The following is a 20,185-nucleotide window of genomic DNA, read 5'->3' on the forward strand; positions in this document are numbered from 1 at the left end:
TACGGACGCCCTAAATGTTATGCAACTTTCAAAAATGGATTCTTTGGCACGATTAACATTTAAAACAACACCAATATCAATAGAATAAAGGTTCGTTCATACTACCACCGCATTTGCGATGCGTTGCTTTGCGATGCCGATATATCGATTACTTTTGCCGCAACTCAACGCAACTCGTCGCATTTCCAAGTTAAAATGTATTTAACTTCATTGCGATATCGCAAAGCAGTATTTTGCAGTGCGACAACGCACCGCATCGCAAAGCAACGCATCACAAATGCGGTGGTAGTATGAACGAACCTTAAGGCATTGAATAATCTTTTTGATGCAAAATGACAATTTTCATACCCCCCTGTCCGAATAAGTTTTTTGACAGGCACCTCATTTTTTGGCTGATTTCAATAAAAATGATGTCAATATGCTCAGAAGATCATCCTGCATCAAATAAGCTTGAGCCCTAAGGAATCTGACATATCATGGTTGTATAACCCAGCAGTGTTCGAAATATGCCTCAAAAAGTTACAGGCCAGCCGGGCTTAATCTTAAAAAGTTACCGGCCAGCCAACTAGATGCCAGTCATAAAAGTTACCGGCCAGGCCAAAAAGTTACAGGCCAATGGCCGGCTGACCGGCCCTATTTCGAACGCTGTAACCCAGTTCTATAAAGGTCTTTAAAATGTTTAACATGGAAAAAATACTACATTTAAAATGTTGCCAAATTGTGATTGTAAAATATTTTTGGCAAACATTTTGTCAACACTGACATAACATTGTGGTAGAATGTTTTGTAGTACAACTTCAGACAAAAACACTTAATTTATCATCACTGTAATTTGGCCCAACCTCCAACTCCCGAAATGCCACCACTCCTGTGCTGATCCTACAGATATAAATTTTCAACGTTGGGGCTCACTCCGAAAACCGTGCCGCCCATTTTCTCGGGGCAAGGGGCGGCGCTTGTCAGAGTGAGACATCAACATTGAAGATTTATAGCTGTTGTATCAAAACCATGAGAACAAGGGGGAAGGTCAAAATACAGTGAAGTAGACTAAATGTTTTGTAGCAAGTTTTCCCAAAAATCAAAGTTTTTGAAGAAATGTTAATTATTAAAGGTTTTATTCCCTTCATAATATAACCGAACATGTAAAAGTTTTCTGAAAAGCAAGTGCTTGTCGGACTCTTCCACAAAACACAACACATCCCAGTGACCGCTTTGAGGTTTTCGGATGGGAGCAGTTCTTGGTCTGAATGCAATTTCATTTTTGATTGGTGATATCAGAATACTTTTTTTAATATAATGGAATTCCAACAGAGACTATGAGTGAACACTATGCTTTCAATGAGTTTAAAATGTTCTAAATGTCAAAGATTAAAAAAAAATAACATACAAAAAAAACACATATTACAGACTTCTCCGAAGAGGATTATGAAGAGTTTTCAAGCGCAAGCTTCAAACTGTATAGGACTTAAAATCTTATGATCAAATCGACCTTGGTGAACATGTACAGTAAAGCAACTGTAATGTAATTTACACCTCTTAACACAACTTTTCAGCATATAGGAAGCAGTGGATTAGTAATTGCATTAAATAAGTAGCATGTTGGTTTCACTTTGTCTGGTCATACTCCTTATGTTGATTAAGGTCAATGGTTCTTACAGAGTACAGAATTTTTAGTGTACGCAGAATATTAGATGTAATATCTACATTATTTAATCTATTCTCAATATATTTCCAGTAATGTTTAAGTTCCAACGAATGTTTGATGCTGTAAAATTGATAATACATTTCTACTTGATATTCTATGTAATATATTATCAATTTTACGTCATCAAACATTCGTTAGAACATTACTGGAAATAGAATGGGAATAGATCAAATAACCTAGGTATGTTACATCAAATACTCGGGAGTGTGTAGCAGCCTTTATAGGATTTGCATTATCAGCCTTTAAATTGTAAATGAGCTGTGAAGAAACTAAATGTTTGCCACAAAGAATTGAACAATGACAACATTTCCTCTATATCTAAAGATTTATTTTGAAAATATTAAAATCTGAAATCTGAGTGAAAATGGCATAAATGTGAAACTGAAAAGACTTATTATTACTGTATATTAAATTCCAATGCCATATTTCTACATCCAAGGATTTGGGTTTGTGAGTAATAAAAACACATAATAATTCATAAGAGTACTGGTGAAAGGAATTCTGAATTTGAAAACAAAGAAATTATATTTAGCTGAAATTTTTAAAAGTTTGAGTGAATCAAGATTTTGAGAAAAAAGTGTTTCATGAAAAATGGAACTTGTTATTGAAATTGTTTCCATTTTGTTTTGTTTTGCTTAAATTAATATTCATTAACTTTTTTTTTTTACTACGAAAACAGAAAACAGGTGGTGTACGGCACTGCAAACAGCTCGGCAAAAACGCAGCACAGATCATGCCCAGATGAAACGAATCCGGAGCACCCCCGCAATTTTGACTGGATACTCTGGTTAGTCAGGCAAATAACACCCCTGGATTGATTCTGGAACGTGAGACTGCGCACCCCCTGTGTCAGGATAACTGGCAACAGCACAGACTGCACATTCACACAGCTAGCTCCACCCGCATTCTGGAACGTGAGACTGCGCACCCCCTGTGACAGGATAACTGGCAACAGCACAGACTGCACATTCACACAGCTAGCTCCACCCGCATTCTTAGTCTGAATACATTAACAGCTAAACCCCAACTCTGGCATTACAGCTATGTACCGCTTTTACAGCATATACTGCATGTCCTAATAAATAAGAGAAACAAGCAGAACATACACATGTTAGAATCACTGAGAAACATACAACCTTTTTAAAGCCTTTATTATTAGCATGAGGTTTTTTTATTTCACTTCTTTAAAATGTATTTTTTCTGACTTGGTGTGGATTTTTTTTTTTCAATCAAGGCATCACTACATGTATTATTCAAACATACAAATGATGCAAGTTAGTATTCAATTAAGTTACAATCTTTGCCTTTACAACAGTCTAGCAAGTATTTCTGACCATAAAATGTGTACGGTAATGAAGCCAAATAAAAATTCCAACAAGCCATGAATTTCATTAGTACACTTGTAAATCTAACCCAACCAAGTCAGAAAAAATCAGGAGAATACACAAATATTACAATGAAAAGTGAGAGACCGTCCTTAAAAGAAAAGAAGAAGTTAAAAAATAGATAAGGAACTCCTACACACATGTATACAATGGAAGAAACATAATATGGAAATGAGCAAATATTGAATCACTTACACACACAAAAAAAAAAAGATTTGCCTCTCAAACACTTGCAAATAGCTATGTGCTACAGGTTTTTGTTTTGTAAAATAAAGCAAGGTGAAATTTGGGAATTTTACTGTGTGTTTTTTGCTTGAGGCAATTGTTTCTTAAACAAAAAAAAAGCCAGTGTTTGGATTTCACATTGTTCTGCATACAGGTTTGAGAGACAAGCCTTTTTTGGTCTTACTTATGAAAAATAATTTTTGTACAAAATCAAAAGCTTTCTATTCCAAACATGATCATTCTCATAATATATCATAGACTTGACCATATTTAATTGTGATTAAATGACTTCATCAAAGTCATTGTAAGCAATGACTTCACTTTAGCTACATGCTCCTGGATATACAATTTCCCCATTTAACTTTGCTAACGTTTGAAAAATGCTCCCATAAGCTAATCTGTCTAAATCACAGGTACACCAGATTAAGCTAATCTGTCTAAATCACAGGTACACCAGATTAAGTAACTCCCCAAAATTAAGCTCCACTTTATTAGGGAATGCTAAAATTTGCTCGGGTGTCCTTTGCATGTTAATAGTAACTTTTGATCAATTCTATAATATTGTAACATTTTGTCAGCTCTGCTACCTCATTCAGCATAAATCAATTTTACAGGTCTACATGTACTAATTAAATTTGACTAATTGAGTTTGCTGATGACCACAAATATTTCAGTTGGCATGCCCATACAAACAGATATTTTTTGTTAGTCATATAAAGTCACTGAAAATTGAAAATGTGTGTACTATACAAAGGAAATCAATAAGTTCACAACAAAATACTGCACCAACTATACCTACCCAAATATGGGCAATTCCAGCTGAAATCCATACACCCCCTATGGAAGACATGACCTTAATCTCCCACACAGGGGATGTAGATTTCAAATGGAGTCAATCATTCAGGTAACCCCATTTGAAATTCATACTCCCTGTATGGAGGATTAAGACCATGTCTTCCATACGGGATGTATGGATTTCAAATTGACAAGCCCAATGTAGGTTTCCCCAATCATCAGAAATTTAAACATGTTATGACTTTTATATGGACGATAAACAGAGTTAGAATTTCTTAAAGAATCTGCAAATACATTTTTGTACAGATTCTTGAAAAAGATTTGCAATTTTGAATGAATAAGTTGATTCTCGTAAATTCTTTAAACAAAAAGTATATTTTTTAATTCTTCTGTGGTCCGGGTACGCGCAGGCAATTATCGATCACATTTTAGAGGTGAGGTTGATGCGCCAATGACCTATGGGCCAAATGTCATGATATGCTCTTTGATCAACCAATCGGCGTTTAGAGCGTAAATGTTTATCGCTTCTGCATTATATGTAGCATTATATGCTAGACAAATAGCTGATACCATGGAAGAATTAAAAATTTAATTTACGCAGTAGTAGAAATCAAGTCAAATCAAAATTACTTTGCAAGAATCATAATTCATTCTCACCTTACTCACCTACCTAGCCCTGCCCAACTGTCTACGGTAGACATTATTACATATCTACAGTAGAAATAATATGTGACCCCACACATCAAAAGCAACCACTTGTCTTCAGAAACAAAATGGGGATTTAAAAATGCAGATAAACTGCTATTGTTTAGCTTTAAAATGACACCTTGTTGAAATCAGACACAAAAAATTGTTTTATGAGGCAAAACAAGCTCAAATTTCTTTTATTTTCTTTGTTTTCTCATTTTCGTTCATTATCTGCGAATGAAGCCAGCCGCCGACAAGTGGTCGGTTTTGATGTGATGGGTCACACATCAACAAAATACACATTGAATGTTATCTTAAAAATATTAAAAATGGTCTTAACCTTTTTGAAAACTTGAGAATGCAGCGTTCTTAACGGAGACATGATACTTGCTGGAACACTGTCACCAATGTCTCTCATCACATTGTAACTGCTTATCTACCAGTCTCCACGAATATTTCACATGTGTCTAATCATGTGGTGATTTTGAGCCTCGGTTGGAAGGGGATCTTGATGGACTCTTGCGAGGAGATCGGCTGCGAGATCGGCTTGCCTGTTGTGGGCTTCTGGATCGTGACCTGCGCCCTCTAGATCTGCTTCGGGAATGTGACCTAGAGCGTGATCTGCTACGTTTTGAGCGCCATCTTGGAGAACGTGACCTGATAAAAGGATTAAAAACAAAGTTTTGAATGTGGATATTACATTGTAGGCTGCCGGAAAAAATATTGGAGCCAAAGAAATTACAGGATTTGCCAGGAAATCTGCTTCCTGATACTGCGATTACAAGAACTGAAATTTGGCTTCCAATTCCCGGGGAATTGTTAAAACCTATGTTTTGTCCAGCCCTGATAGATATATCATGATCATGGACATGCACTCACAAAGGCACCCTAAACATTTTCCCTTGTGTAGAAAACATATACTGCCCTCCCATGGCAAAAGGGCCCAACTAACATTTTTTGAGAAATAGTTTTTACCACAGGAAGGTCAATGGATTGGATACTACATGTATATATACCTAATAAAAACATAAAACACATCTACATGTATTCTAACCCTCACACACTAATAAATACCCAAATTACATAATTTGTAGGATGAGTTACCATGCAAGTCAATGCAGGCTGAGCACGGTTTTAATCAATTATCTCAAAAAAAAATCAATTTGTTAGTTTGGCCCTTTTGCCATGGTGTAGTATAGCCTTATGCCTTAGGGCCTAAGAAATTATGTTATTTCAACCCAGGAAAATTAAAATATATCAAAACAAATTCAATCATTTTCTGTAAACCCTGAAAATGTTCTTTAAAATAGTCAATGAAACATGGAAAATTTACATGTTACAATTTGCTGAACTGTTTCAGCAGTACTTTCATTATTGTAGACCTTTGCAGACTCACCTTGATCTGTACCGTCCGCCGCCACCACCACCACCACCCCATCTTCTGTAACCACCGCCGCCTCCACCACCACCACCACCACCACCACCGCCGTATCTTTGACGTGGTCCTCGTCTGCCTTCTGGTCTTCCATACCTTTGGCAAGGATAAGAGAGAAATGAATTCTTAGTGAGAAATGTGCAGTTCTCATATATGGTCATTTTCACGGTAAAGGGTGTAACTTTTTTTTAACACTTTGATCCGTGGTGGTCTAATAAAGCTACAGAATTCCACGATTTTTGGCCACATAAGTCATCTAGTTAGCAGCTACATGTACCTTGGGTAGCATAATCATCTTTGGGAGTTGCTGCGTTCAGTATTGGCAGGCTAAAATGTCCATATATATATGGCCTTTTTGAGGTACTAAAAAATAGTAACATTTTTGTAAAGCCCTGTGTTTTCTTCAGTTAGTTCATGGATAATTTTTCTTATGCTGAAAGTGTAGTCATATGCTCAGTAAAAACTGCCACATTAGTAGTTTTAATTGTGAACATCCTGTATTTTTGAGAACCGGACTTGATATTTGTCGTTTCGGAGGCTCCATTTTCCGTTAACAATTGTTTAAAACAAACTTTGTGGGTATAGCTTTGGTTCATAATTCTTTGTTATATTTCTTTATTTCTTCTTGATTCATAACAGTTGATTACTTAACTTGAAATAGGTAACAAAAATTAGCCAACTTGCAAGCTTTTAAATTTTTTATAAAATCTTGACTTCATAGAGGCGATTTTCTGTTAACAATTTTGAAGCCTCCGAAACAAACTGTTCAGCTAACTTGTGCAAATATAAATAAAAGAGCTCATCCAATCTATTTATCAAAATGTAGGAAAGTAGATCCTCAAGTCACTTGTTTTTAAACAGTGGAGATATACATCACCGTTTGAAAATGGGACCCAATACAAACTTTCCGTTAACACTTGAAGCCTCCGAAACAAATGAAGCCTCCGAAACAACAATATAAGATTAATTATCATCTTTGCACATCTAAATTGGTGTGCTGCATTGTAATTGTTACTTGATATGTGCAGAATGTCATAAATTTAAAAAAAAGTTGATGTTATGGTTAATGTTTGAAAAATATACTGATACCCAAGAAAGCCTGTTTCGGAGGCTTCACATGCAAGTTAAAACCATACTTTTAAACAAATGGGTGAAAAAATTTAAGTGTGATATATCTACAATATCTTTGGCATAGAATTATTGATTCAATACACACAAGCAAATAACAGCTTAGATGATCCCAACAGTGTTCTTTTCAAAAAAACTACTTCTGCAATGTTTAACAAAATTTTGTTAACATGAAGCCTCCGAAACAAAAAATCATGACTTGCTGTGATAATTTACTTATTGTCACAACTGAAATTCAATACTTAGAAGCAAAGCATGAAAATTGGTAATTGTGATATTTTTACCTATTTTTTCATGTCAACTTGTAGTAGTTAGCCAAATATTTTACTTTTATGATCACTTGTGTTGTTAACTGAAGCCTCCGAAACACAAATCGCTTGAATTGCCAATTCTAAAAATAACTCCAATTTGTATGAAACTTGGCTGGGAGGTTCCTTTTATCAAGTAGTAATACTACTTGTTGTACATGAAGTTAGACATTCAAATTATTTTAGGAACCCAATTAAAACTGAAAAAATATGTACATACATGTATATGTATAAGGTTGGGAAATTTCCATTGTAAATGACACTTGATGTTAAAAATTTTCAAAATTGCAATTACAAACATAGCAAAACATGGTATTAAATTTAACATATCTGTTGGCTTACTTTGGAATGGAATTTCACATGTATTCCAGCTTTCATTTCATAATTTTCTGAGCTTATGTAAAACACATTTTTTCTTAGATTTTAACCAATGTTATGGCAATGTCAAATTTTTTATTATAAATCAAAAGGTTTAAGCCTTGAAAGTTTATTTTACTGGAATTTAAGTTGCTTCTATGCATGATTTCAATAAACAGAAACATATTTTTAAAAGTGGTTTGAAATTTTGACCCTAAAAATCAAAAGTTACACCCTTTACTGTGAAAATGACCATATATAATATCACCGTTTGAAAATGGGACCCAATACAAACTTTCCGTTAATAATTGAAGCCTCCGAAACAAATGAAGCCTCCGAAACAACAATAAGATTAATTATCATCTATGCATCTAAATTGGTGTGTTTCATACTGATATCTGCATTGTAATTATTACTTGATATGTGCAGAATGTCATAAATTTAAAAAAATTTTGACATTATGGTTAATGTTTGAAAAATATACTGATACCCAAAAATGCCTGTTTCGGAGGCTTCACATGCAAGTTAACACCATACTTAACAAATGAGTGAAAAAATTAACATGTGATAAATCTACAATATCTGCCGCATAGAATCATTGATTCAATACCATACTCGGCAGTGGGGTTTGACTCCCACCCTTTTTATTTTACCCCACCCTTTTATTGAGGCACCCTTTATACTGAAAATTCCTGACCCCCACGCTTTTTACTGAGGCACCCTTTATACTGAAAATTCTTGACCCCCACCACTTTTTGCTTTTTCCGCTATTTGTAAACTGACAAAGTCGTACGCAATTTGGTTCGAAGTATCAAGTACGCCGAATTCTGCACCTATTTCACATGTGCGAGTCCGATGTTTTCTCTCCAATAAGTTAATTGATACATTACGTGAACAATGCAAATTATATGTGAAAACTACTACTGCACTGTAAAATAAGCATTTTAATGAATAACTGTACTTTTATGGTGTTCAAATGTTGTTCTTGTCATGAAACTTGACGTACGCTGTGTTCAGCGACTATATCCTACTTCTTCTGTGCTGCTTCGCTCAATCAATTATGCATGTTAATGGCGTGACTGGCGTCACTCATATCACGATCAATGTAAAGAAAATAACACGTCATGGAAAATCGGACATTTGCATATGACGTAGGTGTTTTGGCAGCGCTTCGGGAGGATATTGTGTACATTGCACTGGATTCACGTAAACAAGCGCGAGCCTGCATCAAATGGAATTTTATCTTGCGACATAGTGTGCAAGTTTTGGTGATTTTCTTGGAACTATGATTATTTTATCATTCAATAAAAATATACTGTAAGTTGGAAGAAGCCCCACGCTTTTTATTTTAATCCCACGCTTTATATCAGTCCACGCTTTTTACCCAAAAAGTTTAAACCCCAACGCTTTCACCAATTTTCAGAATTTCGAACCGGCACGCATTATAAAGCGTGGACTGCCGAGTGTGATACACACAAGAAAATAACAGCTTAGATGATCCCAACACTGTTGTTCTCAAAAAAACTACATGTACTTCTGCAATGTTTAACAATTGTTAACATGAAGCCTCGAAACAAAAAAAAATGACTTGCTGTGATAATTTAATTTTTGTCACAACTGAAATTCAATACTTAGAAGCAAAGCATGAAAATTAGTAATTGTGATATTTTTACCTATTTTTTATGTCAACTTGTAGTAGTTAGCCAAATATTTTACTTTTATGATCACCTGTGTTGTTTTAAACTGAAGCCTCCGAAACACAAATCGCTTGAATTGCCAATTCTAAAAAATAACTCCAATTTCTGTGAAACTTGGCTGGGAGGTTCCTTTCATCAAGTAGTAAATTTGTACAAATGTACATGAAGTTAGACATTCAAATTATTTTAGGAACCCAATTAAAACTTTTAAAAAAAATATGTTTAAGGTTTGGAAATTTCCAATGTAAATGACACTTGATGTTAAAAATTTTCAAAACTGCAATTACAAACATAGCAAAACATGGTATAAAATTATATCTGTTGACTTACTTTGGAATGGGATTTCATCACATGTATTCCAGCTTTCATGTCATAATTTTCTGAGGTTAGGCACTTGAAACTTGATATCGAGTTTAGCGTCCTATTTTTTTCAGCTCATTTTGAGGCAACTATTTCATTATTCATTATTTTCAAGGTTTCATTATACGCGGCCTTTTACCAATGCTTATGCACTTTTGTTCATTCTATTTGGGTCCCAAAAATGTCACGAATAATACACAGATAAACGTTTATAAAAGTATAATTATCTTGCTTTTTGTTTAAATCAAGTTTTAAAAATAAACTCAATCATCAATGTATTCCGAAGTATATCAGTCTTCTTCACTCCAATTTGTACTAACTTCTCTGTATACATTTGAGGATAGGAGGAAAATGGGGGGGGGGGTGACAATGCAGAACATTGAAATAATTATTATTGGCTGGTGTTAAAAATAGGTCTTTTATATAGTGTCTCCTATCTTAAATTATAAACATAAACAATGTCCATGGCTAGGTTAAGTTCACTTCTAGTCTACCCTGATATCCCAAAGGTATAATTGAAATAATTGGATAGAGCAAGGGTCAAAAATCTGTATATTTTTAATGCTCAAATATTTAGATGAATTCTTCCACTAGTTGTCAAGGTTTTCTATAGTTTTTGAAGGGGTTTAAACATTTTGCACAACAAATTTTCTTTCTGGTTTAGTAGTAATTTGCACAATAATGAATTATTTTCAGATTTCACATCTCAAATGCGGCACAAAATTCATAACGCGGGCGGCGGACGCTAAACTCAGAATCAAGTTTCAAGTGCCTTATGTAAAATACATTTTTTCTTAGATTTTAACCAAAATGTTATGGAAATGTCAAATTTTTTATTAGAAATCAGAAGGTTTAAGCCTTGAAACATTATTTTACTGGAATTTAAGTTGCTTCTATGCATGATTTCAGTAAAGGCCATGCGTTTTGAGTTGGGCGTAATCGTTACATGTTTCCATGAGATGAAAATTGCATGTTTTTTCATTTAGATATCCATTTCTTTCATTATTATACCCAACATATATAAAAGTATACATTTTCTTGCTGCAAATGAACCAAGGAATCCAAAAATGCACTTTAAAATGGCACAGGGTGTGACACTAAGGAGTTATGAAACTGAAAATACCAAATATTTTAGGGAAAAAATGTAAAATTTGACAAATTAAAAAAAAACAAATTAGCTTCACCTCACATATTTAAAAGTTCCATATTTGAATTCCTCTCAGTCAGAGCTTTAAATACATATATAACATCATAGGGTTCAATAAAATTAAAATGGTTTTGCGCCAGCCTCTTTCAAGGCATATTTTTCCCATTGACTTCAATGTGTAGCCCGAACGGAAAATAAAATATGCAAAATTGCTTCTCAAAGCAAATTAAATTATCTGGAATATGATTGTATGGTGTTATAGTATGCAGTGTAATGTGAATTGTAAAATGTGAAAAAAAATGGACCTCTAGCATCATATGACCCCTGGGGTCACCTTTTATTAAATTTGCTCCTCCTGATCCTCCTCCTCCTGATCCTCCTCCACCCCATACATTATGCTAATTAGATGCTAATTATTCAAATGTTAATAACTTTTTACAACTTTTATTATGTTTACTGTATTGGTCTCACCACAAGCTTTAATTTGACACCAAATTTAACTACACAGGCTGCATATTAACTGAGAAAATTAGAAAAATGAACCCCAAAATGCCGCGCGCATGTAACATCTCCACCTATTTACTGGCCCAACTCAAAACGCATGGCCTAAACAGAAACATATTTAAGTGGTTTGAAATTTTGACCCTAAAAATCAAAAGTTACACCCTTCGGGGCCTTTACTGTGAAAATGACCATATACTCCTGCATCAGTTCGTCATTATTGTGAGGTAAGCTAATTTTTTGCAGCCAAATTTGACAATCAACAAAATAGTTTTTTAGCGTTTTTAATATTATTTGTGTCGAAGGGTCTCTTTGTTTTCTCTGCCTGGGCCGGTATGCTAGCTCTGTCTACCTTACGATACACACAGTAACTATTGTGTCGTCATGGATAGAAGGTAGATTTGTCGATTAAGTCTGTTGCTGTGATCATGGAAGAAAGAGATGAGAAGGAACCACAACGACTTCGATCGGCCAAGTTTTAATCCGCTTATCTATTGAAGCATGAAAAGAAAAGCTATCAATGGTACTTACTTTCATGTATGATCCATTTACCGCGATCGATGCTTGGCAAAATCATTACTGGAAAAAATTTATAACAAACCCATCCACGAACAAACAAACTCTACCCAGAAGTAAGATTATGGAATTTCACTGATGCTCTGAACATGTATAGTAGCTTTGTTTTGGGATCTACAGTCAAACTGTTTTCTTGATCGTGTTGTGTAGAAAATGTCCTATAAAACATCGAAAAGGTAATCAAAATCGGCCGTTTTTTTGCTGAGTTTCATCTTTAGCAAATAAGGTAAGATTTTGGTGACTTTTTCGATGAAAAATAGATGTAAAATGTTCTTAAATAATGCACAATGTTCTGGTTGAGTCCGGTACATAAAACCTGTTTAATTTAATAGTTTATATGTGTATAATCGTAACTAGCTAACTTCGTTTCAGTGCCAAAGACTGCCAACTCTGAGAAAAAAGTCATCAAAGTTCGGAAAAATTGGGCAAAATGGAAGAAAAAGATGTAGGCCATCAATGACCGATGATCACGTCACCAAAGAAAATCCTATAGGGTGCTTGCACGGAAGGTCATTAGTTCAAATCATCCTTCACACGCTCCAGAAGACATGCAAATACATGGAATACAATACCAATCACCTATTTAACGCGGGTATTGATCAAAGTAAATCCTCATGAATAACAATGTCAACTAAATGTCGGTAAAGGAGTGGACAAAGTGAATGCGTTCGTTGTGGTTCCTTCTTATCTCTTTCTTCCATGCTGTGATTGTCAGACGATCGATTCAGCCAATGAGAACCCCACTTCCGCGTTTACGCTCTGCACATGAAAATGTTAACTGCCGTTCTTCTTTGACAAAAACTGTAGTCCTCAAGAACTGCGGTTTACACATTTTGTTATTTTTGTCATTAACATGAAAAATTGAATTTATTCATTTAAGGGGGTACTACACCCCTGGTAAATTTTTTGCCTATTTTTGCACATTGGTGACAAGTAAAATATGTATATTATAGGGGCAAGGACTACAACTACTGCACTGGAAATTCAGCAACTCAAGCATGCAAGGCAAGTACTAGCTAGTAGTTATTGATTTATTGATCAAATATTGGTTTTCCGGGTTTCCCTCATTTTTGACTGTAACTCCACACTGCACAACTTAGACTCGCTGAGTCTCATGGACGCCGTTCCTATGTCCATCAGACTCGTATTTCCCATTTTGGATGTCAATGGGAAATACACACTTAACGATTTGCGCCTGTTAGAAACTTGAAAAAAATCTTCAAAATTTTATCAATGTATATAAAAGTGGTACCAACCTTATTGTGCTTGCTAATTTAAGACTCGGTTGAAACAACAAATTAAGGATCGAATGCATTTTAGTGTCCAAAAGGCAAAATTATCGTCAAAGTTCTGCGAAATCGGCACCCTTGCGAAGGGTTCAGAATTGAATCGAAGCGAAAATATCCGATCTTTGCGATCAAAAACACAAAATTACAACTTTAAACATACTATTGGCAAAAGACATTATTACCAAACAATATAGAATAGAAAATTTGACATCATTTTCTCAAAATATTGAAGAAATTTGCTCACTAGACATCGAAAAAAGTGCAATCCAATTCCCGTTCAAGCGCGTGAGAAACTGAAAGTGCATAATCCCGACTAGCACAACTGTTGTCTGTGCTGAAATAAAGTTTCCAGTGCAGTAGTTGTAGTCCTTGCCCCTATAAAATACATATCTTACTTGTCACCAATACGCTATAATTTTTGAAAAAATGCAAAAATAGGCACAAAATTTGCGGGTGTAGTACCCCCTTAAATTTAATTGATTTTATTCTACACAATTTTTGTCATCATTTTCTATGAATTAGAACCCTGTTACCGTGGATTTGCCCACCTTGCCATCTGTACTCTCAATTCTCTACCATCTAAAATAGCACCATCCATTGATTCCATAGCGTCTTCACCATCCCGCTTGTCGTAAAATCGCACAAAGGCAAACCCTCGACTTTCTCTTGTGAAGCGATCACGCGGTATGTACACATCGCCAACATCACCATACTTTTCAAAAGCTCTGCGAAGATCTTCGGGAGTTGTGCGGAATGTGAGATTGTCCACCTTCAAAGAGGTCATTCCCTCAATTTCTGGGGGCCCTCGAGACATTTCGGTAGTTTGTTATTTCACTCAAATTAAGCAAAATAGTTGAAGAGTAGCTACCACACACGCACACGAGTGTCTTCACAAAATGGCGAAACTCACTGACAATTTTCACAGGGCTCGAAGCGCTAAGCGCACTTCCGTGCAGTAAGATACAAATGTCGCTTGTATTCAGTCAGTGAACATATTATAAATTATGTGACCCGTTCTGACAGAATCAGGAACAAGTGGCATTTTGACATTTCATGATTTGAATAAAAATGTAAGCACTAGAAAATAAGCGAGAAAATAAGCTTTAAAATTATATCAAAATTATAAACATAACATAAATACTTTTCAAGATATGGATAATTTTGTAAATGTAATGGAGAGGCTTCCCAAATAAGTCACAAGATCAGGGAAAGACATGATCCGGTTTGCTGGCCACTGTTCCAGAAGTGAGGAGCCCGCATCAAAAATGGTTCATGATACCCACGCATGGGAGGCGGAAACCTGGAAGCAAGCAAATCGAAGCAAATGATACCTTCATATTTTTGCCAAATTGCTATAATGAGTAATTGGCCAATTTAGGCCTATAGTTTCATGCCGTACACAGGATTGAATAGGGATTATCGCGGGGAATATCGTCATCTGAGTTCAATTCAACTGTTAATTACCGTAAAATGGGGTAACTTTGGGCACTTTTCAGAGTTTTTAAACCACTGCTTCCAAATAAAACCAAATATATTTCTAATTAACTCTTTTTTGTGACATTAGGGTTCCCTTCTACACCTTGAAGTTGAAAAAGATTTTTTAATAATTTTGCAAGGGTGCCCTAGGGGTTAAAAATAGCCTGACCAAAGTTACCCCGCCTTTGGGGCAACTTTGGTCACAGTATTGCATTCCATGAAGAAAAAAAAAATCAAAAAATTGATCTTCGCTGTATATGGGCAAGTTGTTGTTTTTTATGACATTTGACCTCTTGCAAAATTAATCAAGCACACATCCTTGCTCACAAATATCGATTTTAATTTTTCTTAAAAAATGTAAAAAATGCTCATTTTGGTCAAAATCTTGTTTTTTTTCGTAAATTTCAAGGAAATTGGACATGAGTGACTATTACTTCTTCGAAACATATTTCTTAACAAATTGACACCAAATATGACTAAAAACAATATTGTTGTACGAAAATATGACCATTTAAAAAAATATATTTGACCGACCAAAGTTACCCCGCTGACCGAAGTTACCCCATTTTACGGTACTGATTAAATAACCTCTTTTTAATTACTTTCAAGAGTTATTTGAAATCCACTTAGTCCCACAGTCAAATATCATCATAAATTAAGAATTCCAAAATTGATTTTTTTTTACTTTCAAGAATTTGAAGTCCACTTAGTCCCACAGTCAAATACATCATGACATGAATTCCAAAATTTGAGGGTTTTTTTTTAAGAATTCCAAAATTTGAAAAAAATACTGTGAAAAGGTGGGTGGCCGAGGCAGACCTATTCAGGGATTTGCTCATTTGAAGATTAACACTTAAAGGCCAGGATTCCTTGCACTGATCCTAGCATCCTCTTTTCCAAGCAAGCAGTCCTGTGAATTGTTTCTAGCTCTACACAGTCTTTAATACTACACGGTTGAGTGCATACTAGTATCGTAAGAGCTGTGGAGTTTCTAGCTGGAAAACCGGGCCTCTGTGATTGGTTTTTGTCAAAACCTCAAGTGTTCCCTTCACCCATGCAATCAGAATTTTTTTTATATCGAATGAATGACACTTCCCCCTAAAAACACTTTCTGTCATTAGGTCAACAGATAACGCAATTGGTAATCTGTTGAAAACGACCTATCACAGCACAGTTTTTGCCCACAACTGAGGTTTTAAAAGTCAAAACCTCGCCTGTTCCTTACAATACAAATTTATGTCATTAAATGAAAAGGCACACTTATATTGTCCATATACTAGTGTCAGAATTAAAAAAAGGCAAATTCTCTTTGCAAATCTTTGCAAAAAGTTACTATTTTCGCCTGTATCATACGGTTGTAAATTATGACTTTGCTAAAGAGCGCTTAGGCCTACAAATAGATATGAATTGAATTTCTATTATAGTTGTAAATGGCTTTAAATGTCTTAGTTAAGAAGAAGCAAAATCAGTGAGAGAGGACTCGTTGCTGTTCAACTTGATATATGCCTAGGGCTATTTAAGGGACCGTTCACAAACACTTGTAAGGGAGGAATAAAAAAAAAAAATTCATCGCGAAAATGTTTCGCCCCCCCCCTGAGATGCGTGTACCGATATTTAGTGGCAAATAATCTTAATTGCCCACCTGCTACTTGGAAGCCCTATGACCCCTGTGTAATTCAATTTCAACGAACGGATGTGACGCGATTTAGGGGTTAAGCTTAAAATAATTGACGTAAAATTGCTTATTTTGAAGAAATCTAATATAATGCCCGTGATGGAATCAAAGCGAAAAATAGAGGAAGGAGCTTTGGTTCCTATTAAACGACCTAGAAATGAACTAGTTGCTGCTGAGACCGAGATTAAATCATTGATCGAAAGCGTAAGTAGCGCAGTGCAGTGGACGTGAGGCATGAAAGGGTGCCGAATTCGTCACGACGAGTATTGTGCATACATGAACTAGCTCGAGATACTCTAGCTAAAATACAGGTTTACATTTACTATCTTACATTATCTTGCTGTATTTCAGCTAGAGCTCCAAACGACAAGCTTCCGGGTTTTTTAGGAGAACAAAACTGTTACGTAAGATGAAGAAAAAACCCGCCTCGGAGCCCGCCCTACTCATTATTTCATTGTACTTATTGCAATTTGCCTCCACACATTACGTAATCAACACAAAGCTTTTGTGAGGATTAGTGAGTGGATAAGAAATTGACAGTGCCAGATACGAAGGACACGCCGATTGTTATGAAAATGAATAATATGTCATAATTTTTAAAAATTGGGTATCTGATAAACAATGAATACTTAAAACAACAGTGTGATATGTTTAGATAAATTTGCAGGTCAAATACACTTTTCAAAGTATGACATAATTACAGATAGCTTGTTATTGTCAGTCATAACTGGACACCAAATATTTTGGTGTCCAGTTATCTGCGATTTTCCACTAGGCACCTTAAATTCTCTCATGTGCACAAAATTGATGTTTAAGTCATCCACTTATCTATTATGCCACACTTGTGCATTCCCTCAATTTCTGGGGGCCCTCGAGACATTTCGGTAGTTTGTTATTTCACTCAAATTAAGCAAAATAGTTGAAGAGTAGCTACCACACACGCTTACCTGAGTGTCTTCACAAAATGGCGAAACTCACTGACAATTTTCACAGGGGTCGAAGCGCTAAGCGCACTTCCGTGCAGTAAGATACAAATGTCGCTTGTATTCAGTCAGTGAACATATTATAAATTATGTGACCCGTTCTGACAGAATCAGGAACAAGTGGCATTTTGACATTTCATGATTTGAATAAAAATGTAAGCACTAGAAAATAAGCGAGAAAATAAGCTTTAAAATTATATCAAAATTATAAACATAACATAAATACTTTTCAAGATATGGATAATTTTGTAAATGTAATGGAGAGGCTTCCCAAATAAGTCACAAGATCAGGGAAAGACATGATCCGGTTTGCTGGCCACTGTTCCAGAAGTGAGGAGCCCGCATCAAAAATGGTTCATGATACCCACGCATGGGAGGCGGAAACCTGGAAGCAAGCAAATCGCAGCAAATGATACCTTCATATTTTTTTGCCAAATTGCTATAATGAGTAATTGGCCAATTTAGGCCTATAGTTTCATGCCGTACACAGGATTGAATAGGGATTATCGCAGGGAATATCGTCATCTGAGTTCAATTCAACTGTTAATTACCGTAAAATGGGGTAACTTTGGGCACTTTTCAGAGTTTTTAAACCACTGCTTCCAAATAAAACCAAATATATTTCTAATTAACTCTTTTTTGTGACATTAGGGTTCCCTTCTACACCTTGAAGTTGAAAAAGATTTTTTAATAATTTTGCAAGGGTGCCCTAGGGGTTAAAATAGCCTGACCAAAGTTACCCGCCTTTGGGGCAACTTTGGTCACAGTATTGCATTCCATGAAGAAAAAAAAAAATCAAAAATTGATCTTAAGCTGTATATGGGCAAGTTGTTGTTTTTATGACATTTGACCCTTGCAAAATTAATCAAGCACACATCCTTGCTCACAAATATCGATTTTAATTTTTTCTTAAAAAATGTAAAAAATGCTCATTTTGGTCAAAAATCTTGTTTTTTTTTTGTAAATTTCAAGGAAATTGGACATGAGTGACTATTACTTCTTCGAAACATATTTCTTAACAAATTGACACCAAATATGACTAAAAACAATATTGTTGTACTGAAAATATGACCATTTAAAAAATATATTTGACCGACCAAAGTTACCACGCTGACCGAAGTTACCCCATTTTACGGTACTGATTAAATAACCTCTTTTTAATTACTTTCAAGAGTTATTTGAAATCCACTTAGTCCCACAGTCAAATATCATCATAAATTAAGAATTCCAAAATTGATTTTTTTTTTTTACTTTCAAGAATTTGAAGTCCACTTAGTCCCACAGTCAAATACATCATGACATGAATTCCAAAATTTGAGGGTTTTTTTTTAAGAATTCCAAAATTTGAAAAAATACTGTGAAAAGGTGGGTGGCGAGGCAGACCTATTCAGGGATTTGCTCATTTGAAGATTAACACTTAAAGGCCAGGATTCCTTGCACTGATCCTAGCATCCTCTTTTCCAAGCAAGCAGTCCTGTGAATTGTTTCTAGCTCTACACAGTCTTTAATACTACACGGTTGAGTGCATACTAGTATCGTAAGAGCTGTGGAGTTTCTAGCTGGAAAACCGGGCCTCTGTGATTGGTTTTTGTCAAAACCTCAAGTGTTCCCTTCACCCATGCAATCAGAATTTCTTTATATCGAACGAAAGCTAATAAAAAAAAAAAAAAACCCCTTTTTATCATTAGGTCAACAGATAACATAATTGGTAATCTGTTGAAAACGACCTATCACAGCACAGTTTTTGCCCACAACTGAGGTTTTAAAAGTCAAAACCTCGCCTGTTCCTTACAATACAAATTTATGTCATTAAATGAAAAGGCACACTTATATTGTCCATATACTAGTGTCAGAATGAAAAAAAGGCAAATTCTCTTTGCAAATCTTTGCAAAAAGTTACTATTTTCGCCTGTATCATACGGTTGTAAATTATGACTTTGCTAAAGAGCGCTTAGGCCTACAAATAGATATGAATTGAATTTCTATTATAGTTGTAAATGGCTTTAAATGTCTTAGTTAAGAAGAAGCAAAATCAGTGAGAGAGGACTGCGTTGCTGTTCAACTTGATATATGCCTAGGGCTATTTAAGGACCGTTCACAAACACTTATAAAAAAGGGGGCCTGATGCAAAAAAAATTCATCGCGAAAATGTTTCGCCCCCCCCTGAGATCGTGTACCGATATTTAGTGGCAAATAATCTTAATTGCCCACCTGCTACTTGGAAGCCCTATGACCCTGTGTAATTCAATTTCAACGAGCGGATGTGACGCGATTTAGGGTTAAGCTTAAAATAATTGACGTAAAATTGCTTATTTTGAAGAAATCTAATATAATGCCCGTGATGGAATCAAAGCGAAAAATAGAGGAAGGAGCTTTAGTTCCTATTAAACGACCTAGAAATGAACTAGTTGCTGCTGAGACCGAGATTAAATCATTGATCGAAAGCGTAAGTAGCG

The 20,185-nt window shown here is 35.3% G+C and overlaps 1 protein-coding gene across 3 annotated transcripts; it reads right to left on the reverse strand.

Annotated features, from left to right (window-relative positions):
- Positions 1-1,399: 1,399 nt before the first annotated feature.
- Positions 1,400-14,531, reverse strand: LOC140150802 (serine/arginine-rich splicing factor 2-like). Of its 3 annotated transcripts, XR_011858848.1 has the most exons (4): positions 14,129-14,531; positions 6,194-6,328; positions 5,138-5,454; positions 1,400-2,780 (listed from the first exon to the last, which is right to left on the reverse strand). XR_011858848.1 is itself a non-coding variant. In XM_072172931.1 (3 exons), exons 1-3 carry the CDS (start codon positions 14,407-14,409, stop codon positions 5,265-5,267), a joined length of 606 nt encoding a protein of 201 aa, XP_072029032.1. In that variant the 5' UTR covers positions 14,410-14,531; the 3' UTR covers positions 4,426-5,264. The 3 variants fall into 3 exon arrangements, 2 of the variants coding, with proteins under 2 accessions (XP_072029032.1, XP_072029033.1); XM_072172931.1 differs by lacking the exon at positions 1,400-2,780 and having other exon boundaries at positions 4,426-5,454; XM_072172932.1 differs by lacking the exon at positions 1,400-2,780 and having other exon boundaries at positions 4,426-5,454; positions 14,144-14,529.
- Positions 14,532-20,185: the final 5,654 nt, after the last annotated feature.

This window comes from Amphiura filiformis, chromosome 4 (assembly GCF_039555335.1).
Source record: "Amphiura filiformis chromosome 4, Afil_fr2py, whole genome shotgun sequence".
Lineage (NCBI taxonomy): Eukaryota > Metazoa > Echinodermata > Ophiuroidea > Amphilepidida > Amphiuridae > Amphiura > Amphiura filiformis.